Source organism: Oncorhynchus gorbuscha, linkage group LG19, assembly GCF_021184085.1.
Source record: "Oncorhynchus gorbuscha isolate QuinsamMale2020 ecotype Even-year linkage group LG19, OgorEven_v1.0, whole genome shotgun sequence".
In the NCBI taxonomy this organism is placed as follows: Eukaryota; Metazoa; Chordata; class Actinopteri; order Salmoniformes; family Salmonidae; genus Oncorhynchus; species Oncorhynchus gorbuscha.
The window spans coordinates 78,903,851-78,916,994 of record NC_060191.1 but is presented as its reverse complement, the minus strand read 5'-3'; the positions used below and the strand labels follow the sequence as shown (position 1 = coordinate 78,916,994).

General features: G+C 46.7%; 1 protein-coding gene across 3 annotated transcripts in view; it reads left to right on the top strand.

Moving 5' to 3' along the window:
* LOC124005882 (nectin-1-like) overlaps positions 1 to 13,144 on the top strand; it is a 579,711-nt gene that overhangs the window by 522,765 nt on the left and 43,802 nt on the right. For all 3 annotated transcript variants that reach the window (XM_046315515.1, XM_046315519.1, XM_046315518.1), the window contains exon 8: positions 9,273 to 9,374. In XM_046315515.1, the coding sequence (XP_046171471.1) occupies positions 9,273 to 9,374 (102 nt within the window). The remainder of the gene's footprint in view (positions 1 to 9,272; positions 9,375 to 13,144) is intronic.

Below are 13,144 nucleotides of genomic sequence, written 5' to 3'. Positions count from 1 at the left end.
ATTCTTTAGCTAAAGAGCCCAGTACTGTACTGTTGACTGTCACATTGTACAGCGCCATATTTTCAAGTTTGGACACACCTAATCATTCCAGGATTTTTCTTTATTTTGACTATTTTCCACAGTGTAGAATAATAGTGAAGACATTACAACTATGACATAACACATATGGAATCAGTTAAGAACAAATTCTTATTTATAAGGACAGTCTAGTCCTTCCTCCCCATCTGGGATTTGAATCCCGGTCTGCCACGTGCCCTGCATTCTGTAGTACAGACATGACCTGCTCTCCCTTATGTAAGGAATTAGGCACATTCCCATGTTTACTACAGTCGGTATTGTAGACTGCCCAGCGTTGCCTAACAAACAAATAAACACATTTCATTAATAAAATAATGATAAAAAAATTATATTTGAAAATGCAGATGTTGATTTAGTTGTGGATTCATAACGAATTACTATGTGAATAAATATCACTGATTTACATAAATATTGGAACAAAGGTGTCTAATGAAGGAAAACAATTTAGAATCCTCCTATCCTGTAGCCCACTCCCTACAGTCACGTTGTTCAGTGCCATATTTTCCATTCTAATGGAAACCCTGAGGGTTTTTTGTTTTTCTCTGAATAGAAACAACATCATTTTAATCAAATTAATTAGGTCAAATATCTTAAAATCAATCCCATATACTATGTTATTACAAAAAAGGTTGTAAATTCTCTGGTAATGCCAATATGGAAGACTTTTAATAAATGTTTCTCAAAGAAGCCATCTGGCGGTCAAACTAGCAATAACTTGCATTAACAGAAGAAATGGCTGACAATTAGATAACGTGCCATAGAATGCTGCAGCAGCCCGCAAGGTGTCCCACAGTATGACGCAACTTTTAAAGGAGGTACACTGTATGTAGGCCTCCTAAAGGCTAATGATGGCTTCATTAAGGTCCACATTACACAGAGGAACCAGACAAAGATATCCACTCTCTCCATTAATATTTGCTAAATTAATTGAACATCTTCACGATTCAATAATTCAAAATGACATCACTTGAATTCAAATCCTTAACACAAACCACACAAATCCCAGCAGAATACCACCCTGCATATCACTGCTGGCTTGATTCTGAAGCTAAGCAGGGTTGGTCCTGGTCAGTCCCTGGATGGGAGACCAGGTGCTGCTGGAATTGGTGTTGGAGGGGAAGTAGGAGGCACTTTCCTCTGGTCTAAATAAATATCCCAATGCCCTGTGTAGGGTGCCGTCTTTCGGATGGGACATTAAACGGGTATCCTGACACTCCGTGGTCATTAAAAGATACCATGGCACTTGTCGTAAGAGTAGGGCTGTTAACCCCGGTGTCTTGGATATATTCCCAATCTGGCCCTCAAACCATCACGGTCACCTAATAATCCCCAGTTTAAAATTGGCTCCTTCATCCCCCTCCTCTCACCTGGAACTATTCCCCAGGTTGTTGCTGTAAATGAGAACGTGTTCTCAGTCAATTTACCAGGTAAAATATATAAAAAACATATCACGGCTAAGACCCAGATGCAGACACAGGAGGTAGATAGTACCAGTTTCACTGCTTCTCAGAGGCGTCACTGAATTACGTGGCTCAAATCCAGGCTGCATCACATCCGGCAGCGACTGGGAGTCCCATAGGGTGGCGCACAATTGGCCCAGCGTTGTCCGGGTTTGGCCGGGTTAGGCAGTTATTGTAAATAAGAATTTGTTCTTATTTAACTGACTTGTCTAGTTAAATAAAGGTTCAATAAAAAATACAAAAATGTCTTAGTACAAGGGGCAGGTAAAAGGTAGGTCAAGACAGGCAAAGAGTCATCATCCAAATCAGCAGGTAGAGGATGGCAGGCAGGATCAAGGTCAGGACAGGCAGAAAGGTCAGAACAGTGGGCAGGATCAAGGTCAGGACAGGCAGAAAAGGTCAGAACTAGGAAGACTAGGAAAAACAGAAACTAGAGCACAGGAAACACACCGGTAGGACTTGACAGTACAAGACGAACTGGCAACAGATAGATAAACAGAAAACACAGGTACATATACACAATAGATAATGGGGACAAATGGGAGAAACCTGGAGGGGGTGGAGACAAGCACAAGACAGGTGAAACAGATCAGAGTGCCACCTGGCATCCTACCCAGGTACACACCTGGTTGACCAGGGAAACCGCAGCAGAACTTAAGGATTAGGGCTGGGTCCAGGATGTTCCTAGCAGGGGCACAATACATATACTCTAGATCCCCCTCTACCCTGTTCCCCATTGGTGTAACCAGTACTCCCAACTGTAAACCCCACTTTGCCATCTTCCCAAATGGTGTAACCAGTAATCTGTACTCTAAACCCTGCTTCACCATGTTCCCCAATGGGTTAACCAGTAATCTGTACTCTAAACCCTGCTTCACCATGTTCCCCAATGGGTTAACCAGTAATCTGTACTCTAAACCCTGCTTCATCATGTTTCCCAATGGGTTAACCAGTAATCTGTACTCTAAACCTTCTGTCCTCCAAGCTAAACACCAACACATTCTGTCCTCCAAGCTAAACACCGACACATTCTGTCCTCCAAGCTAAACACCAACACATTCTGTCCTCCAAGCTAAACACCAACACATTCTGTCCTCCAAGCTAAACACCGACACATTCTGTCCTCCAAGCTAAACACCAAAACATTCTGTCCTCCAAGCTAAACACTGACACATTCTGTCCTCCAAACTAAACACCAACACATTCTGTCCTCCAAGCTAAACACCAACACATTCTGTCCTCCAAGCTAAACACCGACACAGTCTGTCCTCCAAGCTAAACACCAACACATTCTGTCCTCCAAGCTAAACACCAACACATTCTGTCCTCCAAGCTAAACACCAACACATTCTGTCCTCCAAGCTAAACACCAACACATTCTGTCCTCCAAGCTAAACACCAAAACATTCTGTCCTCCAAGCTAAACACCGACACATTCTGTCCTCCAAGCTAAACACCAAAACATTCTGTCCTCCAAGCTAAACACCGACACATTCCGTCCGCCAAACTAAACACCGACACATTCTGTCCTCCAAGCTAAACACGGACACATTCTGTCCTCCAAGCTAAACACGGACACAGTCTGTCCTCCAAGCTAAACACCGACACAGTCTGTCCTCCAAGCTAAACACCGACACATTCTGTCCTCCAAGCTAAACACCGACACATTCTGTCCTCCAAGCTAAACACCAACACATTCTGTCCTCCAAGCTAAACACCAAAACATTCTGTCCTCCAAGCTAAACACCAACACATTCTATCCTCCAAGCTAAACACAGACACATTCTGTCCTCCAAGCTAAACACCAAAACATTCTGTCCTCCAAGCTAAACACCAAAACATTCTGTCCTCCAAGCTAAACACCAAAACATTCTGTCCTCCAAGCTAAACACCAAAACATTCTGTCCTCCAAGCTAAACACCAAAACATTCTGTCCTCCAAGCTAAACACCAACACATTCTGTCCTCCAAGCTAAACACCAAAACATTCTGTCTGTAAGGGTTTTCTAGGTGTGGTGAAGGAGAGTCGGACCAAACTGCAGCGTGTAGATTGCGATCCATGTTTAATGAAAAAACTAACGTAAATACAAATAAACACAAAACAATAAACGTAATGAAAACCGAAACAGCCTATACTTGTCAACTATATAAAACAACAGAAACAAAGACACTAAGGACAATCACCCATGACAAACTCAAAGAATATGGCTGCCTAAATATGGTTCCCAATCAGAGACAACGATAAGCACCTGCCTCTGATTGAGAACCACTCCAGACATCCATAGACTTTGCTAGATCACCCTACTAGCTACAATCCCAAATACACACCAAAACCCCAAGACAAAACACACCACAATACAAAAACTCCATGCTACACCCTGGCCTGACCCAATACATGAAGAAAAACACAAAGTATTTAGACCAGGGTGTGACACTGTTCTCCAAGCTAAACACCAACACATTCTGTCCTCCAAGCTAAGCACCAAAACATTCTGTCCTCCAAGCTAAGCACCAAAACATTCTGTCCTCCAAGCTAAACACCAAAACATTCTGTCCTCCAAGCTAAACACCAAAACATTCTGTCCTCCAAGCTAAACACCAACACATTCTGTCCTCCAAGCTAAACACCAACACATTCTGTCCTCCAAGCTAAACACCAACACATTCTGTCCTCCAAGCTAAACACCAACACATTCTGTCCTCCAAGCTAAACACCAACACATTCTGTCCTCCAAGCTAAACACCAAAACATTCTGTCCTCCAAGCTAAACACTGACACATTCTGTCCTCCAAACTAAACACCAAAACATTCTGTCCTCCAAGCTAAACACTGAACACATTCTGTCCTCCAAACTAAACACCAACACATTCTGTCCTCCAAGCTAAACACTGACACATTCTGTCCTCCAAACTAAACACCAACACATTCTGTCCTCCAAGCTAAACACTGACACATTCTGTCCTCCAAACTAAACACCAACACATTCTGTCCTCCAAGCTAAACACTGACACATTCTGTCCTCCAAACTAAACACCAACACATTCTGTCCTCCAAACTAAACACTGACACATTCTGTCCTCCAAACTAAACACCAATTAATGGTCATTCTGTCCTCCTAGTGATGTTATTTACTGACGCATGTCTGTCCTAGTGAAATGGTCTGAACACCAATGTTATTTATTCTGTCCTCCAAACTGATGTTATTTATGGTCTGACCATCTGCAGTGAAACAACATGGCTATGCTTGACACTGGCTCGATCTCTCCTAGTGATGTTATTAATGGTCTGAGTGGCTATGTCTCTCCTAGTGATGTTATTTATGGTCTGAGTGGCTATGTCTCTCCTAGTGATGTTATTTATGGTCTGAGTGGCTATGTCTCTCCTAGTGATGTTATTTATGGTCTGAGTGGCTATGTCTCTCCTAGTGATGTTATTTATGGTCTGAGTGGCTATGTCTCTCCTAGTGATGTTATTTATGGTCTGAGTGGCTATGTCTCTCCTAGTGATGTTATTTATGGTCTGAGTGGCTATGTCTCTCCTAGTGATGTTATTTATGGTCTGAGTGGCTATGTCTCTCCTAGAGATGTTATTTATGGTCTGAGTGGCTATGTCTCTCCTAGTGATGTTATTTATGGTCTGAGTGGCTATGTCTCTCCTAGTGATGTTATTTATGGTCTGAGTGGCTATGTCTCTCTATGTCTCTCCTAGTGATGTTATTTATGGTCTGAGTGGCTATGTCTCTCCTAGTGATGTTATTTATGTTCTGAGTGGCTATGTCTCTCCTAGTGATGTTATTTATGGTCTGAGTGGCTATGTCTCTCCTAGTGATGTTATTTATGGTCTGAGTGGCTATGTCTCTCCTAGTGATGTTATTTATGGTCTGAGTGGCTATGTCTCTCCTAGTGATGTTATTTATGTTCTGAGTGGCTATGTCTCTCCTAGAGATGTTATTTATGGTCTGAGTGGCTATGTCTCTCCTAGTGATGTTATTTATGGTCTGAGTGGCTATGTCTCTCCTAGAGATGTTACATAACATTTACATTTAAGTCATTTAGCAGACGCTCTTATCCAGAGCGACTTACAAATTGGTGCATTCACCTTATGACATCCAGTGGAACAGCCACTTTGCATTAGTGCATCTAAATATTTTAAGGGGGGGGGGGGTAGAAGGATTACTTTATCCTATCCTAGGTATTCCTTAAAGAGGTGGGATTTCAGGTGTCTCCGGAAGGTGGTGATTGACTCCGCTGTCCTGGCGTCGTGAGGGAGTTTGTTCCACCATTGGGGGCCAGAGCAGCGAACAGTTTTGACTGGGCTGAGCGGGAACTGTACTTCCTCAGTGGTAGGGAGGCGAGCAGGCCAGAGGTGGATGAACGCAGTGCCCTTGTTTGGGTGTAGGGCCTGATCAGAGCCTGGAGGTACTGAGGTGCCGTTCCCCTCACAGCTCCGTAGGCAAGCACCATGGTCTTGTAGCGGATGCGAGCTTCAACTGGAAGCCAGTGGAGAGAGCGGAGGAGCGGGGTGACGTGAGAGAACTTGGGAAGGTTGAACACCAGACGGGCTGCGGCGTTCTGGATGAGTTGTAGGGGTTTAATGGCACAGGCAGGGAGCCCAGCCAACAGCGAGTTGCAGTAATCCAGACGGGAGATGACAAGTGCCTGGATTAGGACCTCCGCCGCTTCCTGTGTGAGGCAGGGTCGTACTCTGCGGATGTTGTAGAGTATGAACCTACAGGAACGGGCCACCGCCTTGATGTTAGTTGAGAGCGACAGGGTGTTGTCCAGGATCACGCCAAGGTTCTTAGCGCTCTGGGAGGAGGACACAATGGAGTTGTCAACCGTGATGGCGAGATCATGGAATGGGCAGTCCTTCCTCGGGATGAAGAGCAGCTCCGTCTTGACGAGGTTCAGCTTGAGGTGGTGATCCGTCATCCATACTGATATGTCTGCCAGACATGCAGAGATGCGATTCGCCACCTGGTCATCAGAAGGGGGAAAGGAGAAGATTAATTGTGTGTCGTCTGCATAGCAATGATAGGAGAGACCATGTGAGGTTATGACAGAGCCAAGTGACTTGGTGTATAGCGAGAATAGGAGAGGGCCTAGAACAGAGCCCTGGGGGACACCAGTGGTGAGAGCGCGTGGTGAGGAGACAGATTCTCGCCACGCCACCTGGTAGGAGCGACCTGTCAGGTAGGACGCAATCCAAGCGTGGGCCGCGCCGGAGATGCCCAACTCAGAGAGGGTGGAGAGGAGGATCTGATGGTTCACAGTATCGAAGGCAGCCGATAGGTCTAGAAGGATGAGAGCAGAGGAGAGAGAGTTAGCTTTAGCAGTGCGGAGCGCCTCCGTGATACAGAGAAGAGCAGTCTCAGTTGAATGACTAGTCTTGAAACCTGACTGATTAGGATCAAGAAGGTCATTCTGAGAGAGATAGCGGGAGAGCTGGCCAAGGACGGCACGTTCAAGAGTTTTGGAGAGAAAAGAAAGAAGGGATACTGGTCTGTAGTTGTTGACATCGGAGGGATCGAGTGTAGGTTTTTTCAGAAGGGGTGCAACTCTCGCTCTCTTGAAGACAGAAGGGACGTAGCCAGCGGTCAGGGATGAGTTGATGAGCGAGGTGAGGTAAGGGAGAAGGTCTCCGGAAATGGTCTGGAGATGAGAGGAGGGGATGGGGTCAAGCGGGCAGGTTGTTGGGCGGCCGGCCGTCACAAGACGCGAGATTTCATCTGGAGAGAGAGGGGAGAAAGAGGTCAGAGCACAGGGTAGGGCAGTGTGAGCAGAACCAGCGGTGTCGTTTGACTTAGCAAACGAGGATCGGATGTCGTCGATCTTCTTTTCAAAATGGTTGAAGAAGTCATCTGCAGAGAGGGAGGAGGGGGGGAGGGGGAGGAGGATTCAGGAGGGAGGAGAAGGTGGCAAAGAGCTTCCTAGGGTTAGAGGCAGATGCTTGGAATTTAGAGTGGTAGAAAGTGGCTTTAGCAGCAGAGACAGAAGAGGAAAATGTAGAGAGGAGGGAGTGAAAGGATGCCAGGTCCGCAGGGAGGCGAGTTTTCCTCCATTTCCGCTCGGCTGCCCGGAGCCCTGTTCTGTGAGCTCGCAATGAGCCACGGAGCGGGAGGGGAGGACCGAGCCGGCCTGGAGGATAGGGGGCATAGAGAGTCAAAGGATGCAGAAAGGGAGGAGAGGAGGGTTGAGGAGGCAGAATCAGGAGATAGGTTGGAGAAGGTTTGAGCAGAAGGAAGAGATGATAGGATGGAAGAGGAGAGAGTAGCGGGGGAGAGAGAGCGAAGGTTGGGACGGCACGATACCATCCGAGTAGGGGCAGTGTGGGAAGTGTTGGATGAGAGCAAGAGGGAAAAGGATACAAGGTAGTGGTCGGAGACTTGGAGGGGAGTTGCAATGAGGTTAGTGGAAGAACAGCATCTAGTAAAGATGAGGTCGAGCGTATTGCCTGCCTTGTGAGTAGGGGGGGAAGGTGAGAGGGTAAGGTCAAAAGAGGAGAGGAGTGGAAAGAAGGAGGCAGAGAGGAATGAGTCAAAGGTAGACGTGGGGAGGTTAAAGTCGCCCAGAACTGTGAGAGGTGAGCCGTCCTCAGGAAAGGAGCTTATCAAGGCATCAAGCTCATTGATGAACTCTCCGAGGGAACCTGGAGGGCGATAAATGATAAGGATGTTAAGCTTGAAAGGGCTGGTAACTGTGACAGCATGGAATTCAAAGGAGGCGATAGACAGATGGGTAAGGGGAGAAAGAGAGAATGACCACTTGGGAGAGATGAGGATCCCGGTGCCACCACCCCGCTGACCAGAAGCTCTCGGGGTGTGCGAGAACACGTGGGCGAAGAGAGAGCAGTGGGCGTAGCAGTGTTATCTGTGGTGATCCATGTTTCCGTCAGTGCCAAGAAGTCGAGGGACTGGAGGGAGGCATAGGCTGAGATGAACTCTGCCTTGTTGGCCGCAGATCGGCAGTTCCAGAGGCTACCGGAGACCTGGAACTCCACGTGGGTCGTGCGCGCTGGGACCAGCAGATTAGGGTGGCCGCGGCCACGCGGTGTGGAGCGTTTGTATGGTCTGTGCAGAGAGGAGAGAACAGGGATAGACAGACACATAGTTGACAGGCTACAGAAGAGGCTACGCTAATGCAAAGGAGATTGGAATGACAAGTGGACTACACGTCTCGAATGTTCAGAAAGTTAAGCTTACGTAGCAAGAATCTTATTGACTAAAATGATTAAAATGATACAGTACTGCTGTATAGACCAGGTGTACAGGGTACTGCAGAGCCATGTTAATTATGGTCTGAGTGGCTATGTCTCTCCTAGTGATGTTATTTATGGTCTGAGTGGCTATGTCTCTCCTAGTGATGTTATTTATGGTCTGAGTGGCTATGTCTCTCCTAGTGATGTTATTTATGGTCTGAGTGGCTATGTCTCTCCTAGTGATGTTATTTATGGTCTGAGTGGCTATGTCTCTCCTAGTGACGTTATTTAGGTTGTCTCCATTCTTTCACCATTCCACTCGGAGCTGTGCGGTGTCTGAGCTGCATCAACATTTTACAAAGACATTTCTTGTTTCTAAGAAAACACCACTTCTGAACAATACAATTGATAATGATATCTTTCTGCGTGATTCCATAGTGTAAAACAGTGGAGAAATACACTGGTCACGGCCCAGATGACACCCTGTCGCCTGTGTTGTGCCCTGCTCTAGAGTCTGAGCTGTGATGTTTCCTGTAGGTGGTTCATCTGGACAAGGGTGAGGACATGCAGAAGCTTCCTCTCCAGCCTCCCTACTACGATATGGCACCCTCCGAGTCAACCCCTTTCACTGACAAGCCGGTGAGTAAAGCCGCCTTAACCGAGGTGTACAGGTGTATATGCCAGGTGTACAGGGTACTGCAGATCCACGTTGAACAGCTGTATAGACCAGGTGTACAGGGTACTGCAGATCCACGTTGAACAGCTGTATAGACCAGGTGTTCAAGGTACAGCAGATCCACGTTGAACAGCTGTATAGACCAGGTGTACAGGGTACTGCAGAGCCACGTTGAACAGCTGTATAGACCAGGTGTACAGGGTACTGCAGAGCCACGTTGAACAGCTGTATAGACCAGGTGTACATGGTACTGCAGAGCCACGTTGAACAGCTGTAAATGCCAGGTGTACAGGGTACTGCAGATCCACGTTGAACAGCTGTATAGACCAGGTGTACATGGTACTGCAGAGCCACGTTGAACAGCTGTATATGCCAGGTGTACAGGGTACTGCAGAGCCACGTTGAACAGCTGTAAATGCCAGGTGTACAGGGTACTGCAGAGCCACGTTGAACAGCTGTATAGACCAGGTGTACATGGTACTGCAGAGCCACGTTGAACAGCTGTATATGCCAGGTGTACAGGGTACTGCAGAGCCACGTTGAACAGCTGTATAGCCCAGGTGTACAGGGTACTGCAGAGCCACGTTGAACAGCTGTATAGACCAGGTGTACAGGGTACTGCAGAGCCACGTTGAACAGCTGTATAGACCAGGTGTACAGGGTACTGCCAGCTTCTACCTTCGCATCTGGATCTATTAGGCCAGTGTACTGGAGGATACCTGGCCCAAATCTTCCTCTCTCTGAGCAGGTGTAGTACAGGCCAGGGGGCTGCCTCTCTACCTCTACCTCTCTATGTCTCTACCTCTACCTCTCTACATCTACCTCTCTACCTCTACCTCTGCCTCTCTAACTCTACCTCTCTACCCCTACACCTCTACCCCTCCACCTCTACCTCTCTACTGCTCTACCTCTACCTCTCTACCTCTCTACTGCTCTACCTCTTCCTCTCTACCTCTCTACTGCTCTACCTCTACCTCTCTACTGCTCTACCTCTACCTCTCTACTGCTCTACCTCTACCTCTCTACCTCTCTACTGCTCTACCTCTGCCTCTCTACTGCTCTACTGCTCTACCTCTACCTCTCTACTGCTCTACTGCTCTACCTCTACCTCTCTACCTCTCTACTGCTCTACCTCTGCCTCTCTACTGCTCTACTGCTCTACCTCTACCTCTCTACTGCTCTACTGCTCTACCTCTACCTCTCTACTGCTCTACTGCTCTACCTCTACCTCTCTACTGCTCTACCTCTACCTCTGTACCTCTCTACCTCTAACTCTACCTCTTCCTCTCTACCTCTCTACTGCTCTACCTCTACCTCTCTACCTCTCTACTGCTCTACCTCTACCTCTCTACCTCTCTACTGCTCTACCTCTACCTCTCTACTGCTCTACCTCTACCTCTCTACCTCTATCTCTAACTCTACCTCTTCCTCTCTACTGCTCTACCTCTACCTCTCTACCTCTCTACTGCTCTACCTCTACCTCTCTACCTCTCTACTGCTCTACCTCTGCCTCTCTACTGCTCTACTGCACTACCTCTACCTCTCTACTGCTCTACTGCTCTACCTCTACCTCTCTACTGCTCTACCTCTCTACTCTCTACCTCTCTACCTCTAACTCTACCTCTTCCTCTCTACCTCTCTATGTCTCTACCTCTCTACCTCTCTTCCTCTCTACCTCTACCTCTACCTCTCTACCTCTCTACTGCTCTACCTCTGCCTCTCTACTGCTCTACTGCTCTACCTCTACCTCTCTACTGCTCTACTGCTCTACCTCTACCTCTACCTCTCTACCTCTCTACTGCTCTACCTCTACCTCTCTACCTCTCTACTGCTCTACCTCTGCCTCTCTACTGCTCTACTGCTCTACCTCTACCTCTCTACTGCTCTACTGCTCTACCTCTACCTCTCTATTGCTCTACTGCTCTACCTCTACCTCTCTACTGCCTCTACCTCTACCTCTTCCTCTCTACCTCTCTACTGCTCTACCTCTACCTCTCTACCTCTCTACTGCTCTACCTCTACTGCTCTACCTCTACCTCTCTACTGCTCTACCTCTAACTCTCTACCTCTCTACTGCTCTACCTCTACCTCTCTACCTCTCTACTGCTCTACCTCTGCCTCTCTACTGCTCTACTGCTCTACCTCTACCTCTCTACTGCTCTACCTCTCTACCTCTACCTCTACCTCTCTACCTCTCTACCTTTCTACTTATATACCTCTACATCTCTTCTTCTACCTCTCTACCTCTACCTCTACCTCTACCTCTACCTCTACCTCTACCTCTCTACCTCTACCTCTACCTCTACCTCTCTACCTCTACCTCTACCTCTACCTCTACCCCTCTACTGCTCTACCTCTACCTCTCTACCTCTACCTCTCTACCTCTACCTCTCTACCTCTACCTCTACCTCTCTACCTCTACCTCTACCTCTACCTCTACCTCTCTACCTCTACCTCTACCTCTCTACCTCTACCTCTCTACTGCTCTACCTCTACCTCTCTACCTCTACCTCTCTACCTCTACCTCTACCTCTCTACCTCTACCTTTACCTCTCTACCTCTACCTCTACCTCTCTACCTCTACGTCAATACCTCTACCAATCAAACGTTTTAGAACACCAGTAAAGGGTTATTCTTTATGTTTAGTCTTTTCTACATTGTAGAATAATAGTGAAGACATCAAAACTATGAAATAACATATTGAATCATGTTTTAACAAATAAAGTGTTCAACCAATCAAAATATATTTTATATTTGAAATTCTTCAAATTGCGACCCTGTGCCTTGATGACAGCTTTCCACACGCTTGGCATTCTCTCAACCAGCTTCATGAGCAAGTCACCTGCAATGCATTTCAATTAATAAGTGTGCCTTGTTAAAAGTTCATTTGTGGAATTTATTTCCTTCTTAATGCATTTGAGCCAATCAGTTGTGTTGTGACAATGTAGGGTTGGTATACAGAAGACAGCCCTATTTGGTAAAAGACCCAGTCCATATTATGGCAAGAACAGCTCAAATAGGCAGAGAAACAACAGTTCATCATTACTTTAAGACATGAAGGTCAGTCAATATGGACATTTCAAAAACGTTGAAAGTTTCTTCAGGTCCAGTTGCAAAAACCATCCAGCGCTATGATGAAACTGTCTCTCATGAGGACCACCACAGGAAAGAAAGACCCTCTTTAGACTCTGCTACAGAGGAGAAGTTCATTAGAGAGTTAACTGTCTCTCATGAGGACCGCCACAGGAAAGAAAGACCCTCTTTAGACTCTGCTGCAGAGGAGAAGTTCATTAGAGAGTTAACTGTCTCTCATGAGGACCACCACAGGAAAGACCCTCTTTAGACTCTGCTGCAGAGGAGAAGTTCATTAGAGAGTTAACTGTCTCTCATGACGACCACCACAGGAAAGACCCTCTTTAGACTCTGCTGCAGAGGAGAAGTTCATTAGAGAGTTAACTGTCTCTCAGGAGGACCGCCACAGGAAAGAAACACCCTCTTTAGACTCTGCTGCAGAGGAGAAGTTCATTAGAGAGTTAACTGTCTCTCATGACGACCACCACAGGAAAGACCCTCTTTAGACTCTGCTGCAGAGGAGAAGTTCATTAGAGAGTTAACTGTCTCTCATGAGGACCACCACAGGAAAGAAAGACCCTCTTTAGACTCTGCTGCAGAGGAGAAGTTCATTAGAGAGTTAACTGGCTCTCATGAGGACCACCCCTCTTTAGACTCTGCT